This window comes from Melanaphis sacchari, unplaced genomic scaffold, assembly GCF_002803265.2.
Source record: "Melanaphis sacchari strain LSU unplaced genomic scaffold, SCAv2.0 Contig45_pilon_pilon, whole genome shotgun sequence".
NCBI lineage: Eukaryota > Metazoa > Arthropoda > Insecta > Hemiptera > Aphididae > Melanaphis > Melanaphis sacchari.
The window spans coordinates 1499753-1513805 of record NW_020271303.1 but is presented as its reverse complement, the minus strand read 5'-3'; the positions used below and the strand labels follow the sequence as shown (position 1 = coordinate 1513805).

Sequence of the window (14053 nt, the reverse complement as noted above, 5' to 3'; positions counted from 1 at the left end):
TAATAATAATATCAATTTACTGCTGATAATGTTAAATTATCCTAAAAAAAAATTGTATGATACAGTAAATTATAAAGTGATTGGAAGGATGGTGCAAATAATATCACGACCGACCTCACCACTTAAACTTATATTATATATAATCTGATACTAAACAGTTAAAAGTTAAAATAGAATTCTTAAAAATATTAGTTCCCCTTTATTCGTCTTCATATGCTTTCACTGTGTATTGTTTTTCTTGGATACCAATAGTGACCATGGCACATTTGTTTCATTTTTGTATTTATCGTGTTTGCGAAACTAATCGTGAGCATTATTCTCTATTCATCTGTAAACAGAAGGCCAGTTAACGAAAAGTAAATAATTATTATATTTTTAAAATTTTTACAATGCCAAGTAAATTGATAGACCATATAAACCGATACATTGTTAGAGTTAAAATATATTTATAACAAAAACAATTGATAAAAAGGTAAAAGGTCTTAATGTTTATATAGCCATTGTAGTATTATTATAGTTTATTATACATTCCAAGTTCTCTGTTTTTATAATACTGCCTAAGGGTAAATAAGAGTTTTCTATCATGGCTTTCTCTACGTAATAATTAAACTTCATAAATATTGATAAGTAAGTAATTTATTTTATAAGTAGAAAAATAATAACTACCTGATATTAGTTACAATTGACAGCGGTCACTTTTTGAGTAGTAAGTCAGGATGTTTTATTTTAAATACTGATTTTAGTCATTTACATCATAGAACAATAAATTTAATAATGTTTATCATTAAATAAAATTAGTATTTAAGATTCATGTATTATGTTATTTAAAAATTATAATTTTAGAAATTTGTTGTTTGACTATCTGTTATATTTATTGTTTTTTCTGTAAACTTCAATTTTTATAAATAATATAAGTTCTTTAATAATTACCATTCATTTACTTCAAATTAATTTTTCAATACCTACAATGTTTAAATATCTTTAAATGGTGTAACTTTTGAATAAAAAACTAAAATATTGACATGATATGTATATAAAAATTAATTCATTGACTGGATTATATTTTCAAATTATGTTAACACGCATGATCCAAATTTATATGATTTATGGTGAAATCAAATTTATCGAAAAACATTGAATGTGGGAAAGTATGTATGTCATAACTGTAAAATAATATTGATTCCATAAAAATAAAAAGATAACTGAGAATAAACCTATTGCAGAGAAAATTTTGAAAAGACAATAGAAACTTGATAAGTTATTATTCACTCCGTGTAATTTTATTTTGAAGGGTTGTATACGATCTATAAAAATTATTGATTGTGTGAATAATAAAACTTAAAGAAATATATTTTTGTAAAAAAAGGCTTACTGAAAATATATTTCACTTGTGCTGTAATTAAATATTAAAATAAAGTAGATATTTGTTTAATATTAAAAAATTAATATATATTCATTATTTTAGATACACTTTATTAATTATTATACATTTATAACAGTTGTAGCTGATTTCTGTTTCACTTATAACTATTATGATTATTGTAATAATTTATTTTATTAGGTTCTAGTAAAGAATATAGGGTTCAAAATTATACTTATACTGAAATCGTGCACGTTTAATTGCAGTACTATAAAAAGTAGTATAGGTAATAAAAATAATAAAAATAAAAAAAAGGTTATTTTCAAAACATTTAAGTTAATAAGTGCTTAATAATTTTTTATACATTATATGTAATCTAATACTGAAAAATAAAAATTTTAAGTTAACGAACCGCGTGTAATAATTCATGGATACACAAAAAAAACTAAACACCTTGCTTAATAAACTCAAAATTTATGATAACTTCATTTAAATTCTAAAATAAAGAACGTATTGACTCCTGAGTTAGTTATGTTAAGCTACTAGCAATTAAAGTTTTCACATGTTAAGTGTATCGTTATTAGTTATGTATCTTTATATTCTTTATCTTATCCTTCCATTTTTACTTTCTCCTCCTCGTTTTTCTTTCTCTAGAAACGATTAGCCGAATGACCTTTACCTTTATCGTCGGTGCTATTGATGGGAATTAAAATCAAATTTTGGCCTATTATTTGAAGCCATTTATCAATCGAAACTATAAATTTGAAAGTAATCCATCTTCCACAAAGTGATTCTATTAAACCCGTTAGAATTCTGTTTATCCGTTTAAAACTAATTTATAAAATAATTTATGAAACAAGCTCTTTTATTATTAATCACGCAATAGCTGTTATTTTAATTATCATTATGTTTAATAACTTTGAAACAAAATATTTGTTGTGACTGAAAATTGAGATTTTAGTTAAATTTTTTTTTAGTAATTTAAACTTTAAAACTATTATTAAAAAAAAAAAAAAAGTAGGAAGTAGATACCGTTCTGCTGTACATTAGATATTGAATGGGTCACTATTATAGGTGTGTTAAATTTTAATTCAATGATATATTATTGTATATGAAAAATGATTCTGAGTGGAAATTGTTTATCAACCCTTATCATCAAATGATATGTTTTTTGATATAGCTATTAAAGTTATTTATTTTACTTTTAGCATTTAAGTAGGGTATATTAATATAATTTTTTATACTATTAGTATTTTATAATAATGTATATTTGTATCATATTATATTAACTTATATGACACCATTTTAATAAAATCTTTGAGTAAATACCGTTAAACAAAAAAATAGATTTATAGTATTTTTAAATAAATAATATTTTAAAATAAATCAAAAACGTTATTGTGTATAGAAAAATCATAAATATATTAAATATATTAAATTTTGAGTTTCTATGTTTTTGAATTATGACAATATAAATAATTTATTGTTATTTATAGTTTAAAAAAATAATTTCTTCCAAATTAGAATTTCTAAAGTCTAAAAAATAATTGTCTTTATACTTTTTAAAAATTTTATGGTTTAAATATTTATATTTTATATAAAATTTCCAACTTTTAGATACAAAAAGAAAATTTTTTATGAATTTCGCTAAAATTTTAACTTTAAACACGTAAAGAAATGCTTTGGCTATATAGATTTTTGAAATTTTTTAATTTTTAAATTAATAATTTACGAGGAGCTTTAAATTTCAAGCATTTTTATACAGTAAATATTTTTTAGGATATATTTATAAAAAAAAAATGAAAATGTTTTTTGTCTATTAATAGCTTAAAAATTTCTGGAGTATTTTGATAATTTCACTGTTAATAAAAAAACGATTATAAAAACATTTGATGAAAGTTTCAAGTATGTATGGTAATTATATTTTGTTAAAAATTGGATTTGCGTAAAAATTTCCCTTTTTCCTTAATTTTTAATAGGTATTAACTAAATTTAATTTAATATCCAAAATATATTTTATACTTGAAAATTAAAGCATTTTATCGATAATTTCTCGTTTATTTATTCAAAAAAAAAAAATCATCATGATAAAATCAATACATCGCGCCGCTCAGAATCTTAAAAAGTTATATACTTATTTTGTTCATAAAATATTGAGTTAATCAATAATTTGTTGATTTTGCTATGTATTTAGTTATTACATAATATTAAAATTAAACTGATATTTCATTTATTATCATTATTAATATAAAAATTTTTGAATTTTATTAGATCTTACATGATTGTTCTAAGAAGAATAAATACATGAATATAAATATAATATAATATTTTCACTTAGATAGATATTTTTTATTGTTTTATCTTAAAAAATATTTGTTCAACTTTTAAATCAGAACTGACATTTGATAAAAGTAACGTTGTATTATTCAAATTCAATTTAATTATACAAGTAATATCAGTCTTATGTAAAACGAAAAGTGTTTTTACGATCCATGTGTCTGCTTCAGATCAAATTGAAAACTGATAAAATCCTATTTGATATATAGCCTGCCAAATATCATACATTTCAATTTACTTTAAGTTCATATCTTGTTTGATTATGCTTAATATTTAACTAAGTTAGAATTTACTGTAAAAGAAACGATTCGTTTCATAAATAAAATACAATCATGAAAATATTGCAAAAAATATACTTAATGTATATAAATTATAAGCTAAATCTTATTATGAATATTATGCGAATAAATATTCTAAATAATTACAGTTGAACCTCGATTATCCGAAATAATTGGAATCCCACCTAGTTCGGATATGCAAATATTCGATATCGGAAATTTAAAAAAAATTAAATAAACAAATTTCAAAAGTTTTTCTTTTCCCTTGTAGTAATTTTTATTGCTATTCAAAAAATATTAATCCTGATTCAACACAATGTAAGGTATTAAAAATTGTATTAATAGTAATTAATATAATTACTAATTAATTTAAAGTAATTAAATTTTAAAATACTTTTAGGAATAAAGGCTTTAAACCGTCTTCCCTTAAAATTTGACATATTCAATACAGCAACCTTTCTGAATGGTGGAGAGATTCATACTAATGAGTATAGTAACTTTGCCGGAATAATTTATAAACATTTATTACAATATCAGCTTTTTCATAGAATATATAGTTACGATATGAATAGTTATTTGGTGTTTTCATTATTTTTCATTATTAATATTAAAAAAAATATTAATTTTTCACCATTAATATTCAATATTATTATTCTACTATATTTTTATATTAAATTGAAATAAATATCAATTGCTTAGTACTCTTTAAATAATATAATTGTGAATTACGTTTTATGTTTTCATTATAGAATTTTATATATTGAATGGTATTTATTTTAAATAACTGTTAATTATAGGTTTTAATAATGTCACTGCTGCAGACACTTTCTAAAATGTTTTTCTTATATCTTTGAACATCTGATAAAATGATTGATAAGTTTTTATAGGTAATTATAGAAGTAACATGTGTTTTAAAAGCTCTTCCTCTAAAGTATTATATAAATTAGTCTTTAGTCGTTTATAACTATTAATTATTTAAAAGACTACTTTTAAAGCACTGTGTATTCTTTAGTTTTTTTTTAAGAATTAAATTTTTATTTCTTATTAAATATTATTTTAATAGATTTTTAAAACAGATATAATAAAAATATTTTTCTAAAAAAATTTGAGAGGTTTTTAAGAAACAAATTACAAATTAGTATATAGAAATATTTTTCTTCGTGCAGTATCTACATTTTAAGGAATCTTTGGTAAAATGCTCTATATATTTTTTATACATTATTGTTTATGGGTAAACAGTGTTTTACTATTATACTTCTAATTTGTTAAAAATATTGGAATTTAAACATTTACTTTTTTGTATCACTTCTAGTAGCATAGTAAAAATGTTTCAATTTTTAACTTTGAAGGTGAATTCTAGTAAGAAATCGAATCTTGTTAGCACGTTAAGTCAAAAGTAAAATAATTTAGATATACTCGAAATCTACTGTACTGCAGAGCGACTACCCTAAGTTTTTAAAAATTGAATTTTCTCAATTTTTACTGATAATATTAGTCAATTATTTATTGTCTTCGAAAAATCGTTATTATCTACACGATTAAAGCGACGTCCACATAATTAAAATATTAAAGTCAACACTGAGTAGGTATAAATAATTCTATTGATTCAAATATCTGTTAATCTTACACGACTTACTTTATTTGAAGTTGCCTATAAAGCTTATTAAAAACTCGTACTTATAATGTGGGTTGTAAAAATCGATTTCGTTTTACATTTATTCCCATGTAAGTTGAACAAGAGACATCATTTCAACTTCTATTTAACTTGTGTTTTTCTAAGTGCACTTAACCCTTATTTTCCATTAGCTTTTAAATTTGTTGTTATGTGCATATTATGCATTTGCATTTTTTTTTTGTATTTGTATTATACTATTAATGTAATTTATAAAAAAATGCAAGTCTACAAACATTTTACATAAATCATAAAAAAAGAAAAAAAATTTTGTTTGTTTCCCCGGAATTTATTTTACTGTTATATTTTAGTTATAGTCAATATTTTAAATTCAATATGGTAAAGTGTAAAGAAAAAGTGAATTAAAAAAAAAAAAAACACTGTTCATCACATTTGCACAATACTAAATTTTTGTAAAACTAAAAACGTTTAATTAAATAAACTAATGTTTTAAAAACATTTTACATAGTGTCAATTTCAAAATATCTAATCTATTATGAAAGTTAAATGATGTGTATAACTAGTTAATTACTTGTTCAGCAAATTTTTAATAAAAAATAAATATGTATACATATTTTATACGGTACAATAGTCATGTTTTTTCTTTATAGCTTGTGACTTACAGTTTAATGTTGTAAATTATTTTTATATTGTTTTTATATCAAAATGATTTTAACCAAATTTAGTTTATTTTATTCCATTTACAACTTATTTTATGATTACAGATGATAAAAGTTTTGACTATATTTAATCCCTTAAAATTATAAGCTATGCTACAGTTTTGAATGTACATTATATTATATATTATTGTTAGGTTTTAGATTAGGTTATGTTAATTTTACGTATAACTTGTTACATAATATACAATATAAATTTGTTATTCATAAAACTTTTTAATATCATTATAATTATTTGAATTTTAATACTTAAATAGTTTTAATAAGTAAAAAGGAAATAGTCACACAGTTCGTTCCGAGTAAAATATTATGTTAAATAGTTGATTAGTTGAAGTTGAATCAATTTAACCACACAAGTTAGTTAGTCCTGACATATCGGTGAACGCCGATTACAATATTGAATGAAAATAAGTATGGTTATTTTCAATAATTTTTATCTTTTTTTTTCCATACAGTATTTTTACATCGGCAGAATTGTTGTTTTCATCAAATATAGGCCATTTAAGACGAAAATCAAAGTGACATAAATGTTTGCTGAGATGAAAAGCTAATATTTAGTAACCACAGTCATACATACCGCAATAATTTAAATTTAAAATACACTGTATACATTGTATATGTACATAATCTATAGAGACAGATTTTTTTATCACATCAATTGTGGTATTGAGTACCGTGTTAGTAACTAGTAACTACTGTCTACAATTTACCATCATAATCTACGCCTTGAATTACATATACTATATTAATTGTATGTTCCTAAAGAATTTTGTGGTTTACAGATCGAATGAAGTATCAAGTGTAATACACATTTATGATAGAAACACCGTGGTTTCCCTCACATAATAATAGTACTTATTGATATATTTCACAGTGATTGGCGTTTATATGTGCGCGTGTAGTTAAAAGTAACGTTTACTATTTGCAAAAATAAACTTATATAATTTTTTTATACTTAAATTTTAATATATAATTTATCATATATATTTTATACCTTGTGTATTCTGAATATACACGTACGAAACACTAATTTCAACATAAATTCTATTTAAGTCTTAAAAACTATTTGTATTAATTTTTAAAGTTTTTAAATATGTAAGAATTGTTCATGAGTTAAAATTACTTATTATTGATGAAACTGGTAAGACCTATTTATGTTATGTTATTAGTCTTAAAAAACACTACTATTTACATATCAATCTAATGATCCCGGCCACCGGTGCATAACTAGAATGTTGATTTAACAAGCACCCTACTCCTGCCAATTTTTGTTTTGTAACGCCAATGATGTGAACTCTCTGATTCCGATTGTTGCAGTAAGCCTTTATAGCCTAAAAAGATCTCAAACTTCTCAAAGGATGTCACTGGAATGCAACCCAAAGTGACTTTTTTTTTTCTTTTAACCGATAGAAGTAATGTTCCGATTGGTTGACATTCTGTTTATTAAGTGACAATACCATAATTTTTTTTTTGTTTTTAGTACAATTTTAAAACATAGATACAAATAGAAAATTGAAACAATTTTTCATAAATTTAACATGAAAATAATTTTATTTGTTTGGGCTTTACAATATACATAATAATATAAAATTAAAAGTATACGGTTATAATAAAAAATTTAAGTAATATATTCTTAAATTTTAAAACCTCCAACAAAATATTACCTTTCTTTTATTTAATATTTCTCATATAAATAATCAATAAGTAATAACCTATGCTTTTATCTTTTTTTTTCAACATTACCTGAGTATATAAAAGCCATTTTTGAAAATGTATTTTCAGTTATAAAAGATTCAGTCAAACACTAAAAACAAAATGCTATGTCGAAAAATAAATTATACATAAATCAAGATTTATACGTATTCCTGTAATTAATTAATATTTTTATCTTGTTTCAGGCTTACCGAAGAGAAATTTCAGCTAATAAACGTAAGTTTTTTTTTTAGATTTTTAGTCTTTTTATAATAATATTATCAAGTTTGTTAAATATGCAAATTGTGTTCATTTAAAGAAGTATCTAGCGTAATTTCCGTTAGATCTTAAGAAAATATCATTAGTGAAAGAATTGTCTCTAAAAATTAAATAATATTGTTTTTTATAATTGTGTACAATTTAATAGCTTTCTAATAATTAAATATTTTACACAAAAAAAAAAAAAAAAAATTAAAACTTATTAAATGTAATAGTACTGTAGTTATCCACTTAATTTGTTTTCATAATCTAATTCATTATGTAAGTATACATAAATATTTTATAAACTTGCTGAAATTATTAATTGTGCAATTCGCAGTGGTGTTATGGAAGTTTTTGTTTTATATCTGCTCATGTTTAATTTAAAATCAATTATATGTTTTAAAATTCTCGTGTAAATAGGTTAGTATCTATCTACCATCTATTATTATTTATGCCTGAAGTATTAATGTAACTTTGAAAATAACAAAATTACTTTTTATACTATTTTAAATATTTTGTTATTTATAATTTTATAGTGTACATATTTTTATACTATTAGAATAGGAATAGATTTTTATCATAAAGTAAATTAAATTTTAACATATGGTAATATTGTTATAACGTTTAAAGTTGGAGAGAGGCGCATTATATGTCCAATGTCCATGACTCCATAAGTGATGCTATCTGTATATGATGGCTATTATCAAATCCTTTCTCTAGGTATGTGTCCAGTAATGAAAGCCCTTTTGACCCATTACATCACAATCGGAGGTGTTTAAAGAGAAATAAATATTACATATTTTTATTTCAAAATTATCTCGACTTACCTATCATAATTCTTTAATTATCTAACACTGCGATTGATAATTTTAAAATTACAAGTTCAATTCTTGAGTATATTTAAAAAATAAAAATAATTTCTATCTTTAATCATTAGACAATGGTATGAAGAAAAAAAAATACACTATTTAAAAAAGTTTATTTATATTAATTTATTAGTAAAAAAAATATATTTTTTCATTACATATAATAAAAATAATATATATTATCCTTATTTATTAATTATGATGGAGTATGGTGTATTTTTTCTTCTTTTTTCTTATTATTACATAATTATATATATTATTTTATTATTATATACTCTGTACATATTGTAAAATATATTAGTGTAATTAATACACTGTATTATATTATGCACCAAATAAATGTATTAGAAAAATAAATAAATTGAATAAAATTAAAAATAAATCTTCTATTAATCAAAATTTGATAACAACCATAATACTATGTTTGAATGAGGTATATATATTTATAAATAAAATCAAGGCGGTACTTACTACTTAGATACTAAGTCGTGTATTAATTCAAAAGTAGTTTTTTTTTTTTATTTATTATTTATCGTTATTTTTTTTTTTTCATAAGAAACACACGTACAAATGTATGAACGTATGCTTATTTGTCTTTAATAAACCTATTTATTATTGTATCTGAGTGGTGTTTAGGCATAGTTACTGAGAGGTTATAACCATCATTCATCAATTTTAACAATAAAAAAAATCACTGATAAAATATTAAATTGGTAAATTTATATTAAGTACCTATCTTTTTATAAATCTGTAAGTAAACATAATAAAAAAATAAACTTTTGCTAATGTTACTTTGATAAATTTTACTCTGATACACTCTTGAACTCTTGTACTTACGTTAGTTTTAAACATTACTTCCGTATAGACGGTATACTATTCAACACATATTTTTAATAACATAGAGAAAACCTTAATTGAATTAATTTTGTTAAAATGTAATATATAATATACTATATAGTAATTAGTATGTTCACAATATACACATTATATACAATATAAATATAAATTATTTCATGACAAATAAACCAATCATATTTTTACTATGGTTATTATACCATATTGTGTTATATTTTTATTGATTAACTCTTAGAATTTGTCTTATATAATTCTTATCTTTTTATTTAATTTGAAAAAAATAATGTCTTTAAATCTTTGTTTAGTACGTTCGAAAATATTTTCAACTAGAATAATTGCCCAAACGCTCTTTTTCTTTTTTTATGTTGAATTTTATACACTTTAAAACTTAGTACTTATGAGTATAGTTTTATTAATTACTAATTAATTTTTTAAAACACCGCTAAAAGTTGAAAAGAATGATGACACGTGCATTATTAAATATTAATGTGCTTCATTATTAGATTTTTTTTTTAATATGCAATTTTTATTTAAATCATTTTAATCATAATATTACATAAGTACTTCTGTAGGCTCTCACGCTTTTTCTTATTGATAAAATAATTATAATATCTTTAACAACTCTTAGTTGAAACTAATAATTGAAAAATTAATGAAATATAATTCTACTTTTCAAAACCTTAATATTGAGACGATTAAAATGAACACATAAAAATTTCATTTTGTCTCCTTGAATAACCGTTAATAACTTTGAATAAACTTTTCAACGTCCAAAATATATTTTTATATTTAATTAATATTATAAATTATTAATATTTCCATATTCCCATTCAAAGAAATTTCGATTCGGTAATTATGTTGGTGTATAAAATATACACACCCAAAGTATTGTGGTAAATACTAATTCGCCTGAAGTCATTGTGGACGCTTTCGTTAAAAAACGACAATCGATTTCCGGAGAGGCAGTCTGGGAGTAATCGTTAAACCATTACATAAACTCAATCTCAGAACTGGATCATGAATCGTTTGAGACACTGAGACAATGTACTAGTTTCCGTTCTTGGGCTTATTTAAATATTTATTGTAGTATTTCTCTAGTCATGATTATACAACTAGTAACTATCTATAATGAGAAACTTTATTAGAAGTGGGTAGAATCGGTAATGACGTGTACCTAAATACGTAGTATAATGGAGGCGTCATGTTAAACATGTTAAACGAAAGTGTTTCATGGTGTGACCACTATAAGTGTGGCCAAATTTTATTTTTATTAACTTTCATGGTTATTTATTTTTTATTTTTTAGTCGTTATTTTCCACATTTTATAAAAAAATTTGAAAATAAAGATGGCGGATTACCTTTTATTTATTTACCTGTTAAACATAAACTATAAGTATGATTGGAATATTTGATTACTACAAAATTGTATATTCATAATTCAAATCTAAAACAGATTCTTAACTTTTATGTATTTACTATAAATAACAGAGAAAAGGCAAATTTATTCGTTATCCATCTTTCTAAAATCTTTCAATTACATACCAACGTAAACCCTAATGTAGTACACATAGAAAACGTCCAAACTTTCCTTACCAGTTCATTATCTATGGATTTACCAGTATAATCAACCACGTCTCATAAAATAAAGACTCTGATTATTACAAAACTACACAAAAATAAATCTCCCAAATATGATATAATAAATAACAAAATACTTAAAAAGTTAACTAACAAAGCTATCCTTTTTCTGACCCATATGTATAATGCATTGTTTAGGTTATCCTATATCCCACCAATATGAAAATTCTAAACTATCATGCTAATTTCTAAACCTGAAAAATCAAAACATTTAGTAACTTCATACTAGCCTATAAGCCTATTATCGATATTAGATAAACTCTTTGAAAAGTTACCATTTCGAAGAATTACCTCAATCACCAATGCAACAAATACACATCGAGTCACTGATAAAATATCGTCGTCATTAAAAAAAAAAAAATATTTCAAAGATGTATTTCTTTGCATCGTCCAAGCATTCGATGGTGTCTGGTAAGATGGTCTATTGTTTAAATTAAAATCGTTTCTACCTGCTCCATATTTTTTTATACTAAAATAATTTTTCGAAGACCAATTCTTTATTGTCAAGCACAATAACTGTTACTCTCCCTACTACAAAATCTTACAAAGTCAACGCTGGAGTATCACAAGGAAGTGATTTATCACCTATCCTTTATAATGTATACACACCTGATCTCCTCAGAACAAGTCACAGAACTCTAGCTACAAATCAGTTCAACTAAATTTCACTCTTAATAAAAATGACTACTTTCAACTATTTTCAAACAACATACCCATACCGATTAAAAATTTAACCAAATACTTAGGGAGTCTTTTCGGACAAAAAACTAACGTAGGCTCAACATACAAAATATGAAAAAAAACAGTCTAATACTCACGCTTACACTTTTTCTGCTCAATATTATTCTCCTTAATGAATCTGGGAAACAAAATTTTAATGTATAAAATAATTATAACTTCTCTCTGGCCATATGGCATTCACGTCTGGAGTCAAACCAAACATTTGAATATAAGATCAATTCTATAGCATTTTATTCAATGAGTTAGACAAATCACTGGAGCCCCATGGTACATGATCAACAATGCTCTATATAATGATTTATAAATACCAACAATTAACAAAGTAGCAATCCGTCATTACAAAAATCTCATTCCAGACTTCATTCAAACCAAAACCCCCTAATCTCTCGTACCTATTTCATAAATTATCATTCCCAGCAATCTCCCGGGAAAACTTAAAAAAAAATGTCCTAAAGACGGCCTTAAATATATATATATGTATATAAAACGGTTCTTCTCAACTCATTTTAATTAGGAAATTTATAATTAAACCATTTACTTATTATGCTTTATTTTATATAGATTGTGAATAAAGCCTTTTTCAATAGTAAAAAAAAAAAATTACCTTATGTATAAAAAATGTTATATACCTAATGTATAAATTAATTTTTCATTGTCTTAAATAATACAATTCATGATCTATCAATACTCTATTTTTAATTTTCTAATTTTTATTTATTAGAAAAAACATTTTTTTTTTCTGTAATTCTTAAGAGGGTTTAAGCGTACTATTTTTTTCTCTTTCTGATCCATACGCAACCCATTAAATTAATATTGAATAGAACGATTCTTATATTGTTAGCTTTAATATTAAAGGAAATTGACTCATGAAAAATGAAGGTATGAATATTATTTATATACCTGGAAAATATTAAAAATAAAATATTACTAAAAAGTGCTCTAAATACTATTTTTAAATTTGATCTAAGGTCAGTTATCTCCAATATTAAAACTAACAACAGAAAATCGGTTCTGCTAAATGCAGATTTGCTTTGTCACGCGTGGGTCTGAGAGAAAAGACAAATAGTGCATTAACATCCTTTTACGATCTATATTATAATTTATAGAATATATTCTATGTACCAAATTATTATGAACTAATTAAAAAAATTAAAAATCATTTGTTTAAGAAATAGTTTTTATGAAACTAGTGAGATTTAATTAATTAACATTCACATAATTACGTCTATATTTCACGTGAAAAATATTTAATTTTTATTTATTGTATTTCAGTTATACAAGCAATAAAGAAATATTAGTGTCAAAAAATTAATAACATCAATAAATTAATGTCTAAAAAATAAAAATAACGATTAATTTTTAATTATTTAAATGACAAAATAAAAATGATAAAATTATCAAAAATTATAAAAATTCTATGAGTTTAAAAAACGTGTACACTTATTTTATTATTAGTTAATCCAGCGATCAATATATAATACTAATCGATCAGTCACAGTTATTAATTGAGATTTTAAACAGAATAAAAGTTTGAAACAAATTATATTACTCAAATAATTGTTATCTGTAATCAGTTTCTAATCCATTTAGTTTTTTTTTCTAATCTCAGATGTATAAACCAAAAAAATAGATTTAAAAATTTAGTCAATAATTTTATTTTAACTGTCTCTAACAAT

At 22.7% G+C, this 14053-nt stretch overlaps 1 protein-coding gene across 1 annotated transcript in view; it reads left to right on the top strand.

Moving 5' to 3' along the window:
* Nucleotides 1-14053, top strand: part of LOC112598224 (leishmanolysin-like peptidase) — a 62994-nt gene that overhangs the window by 28426 nt on the left and 20515 nt on the right. Inside the window, exon 3 of the mRNA XM_025344624.1 lies at nucleotides 8223-8253. Coding sequence (XP_025200409.1) covers nucleotides 8223-8253 — 31 coding nt within the window. The remainder of the gene's footprint in view (nucleotides 1-8222; nucleotides 8254-14053) is intronic.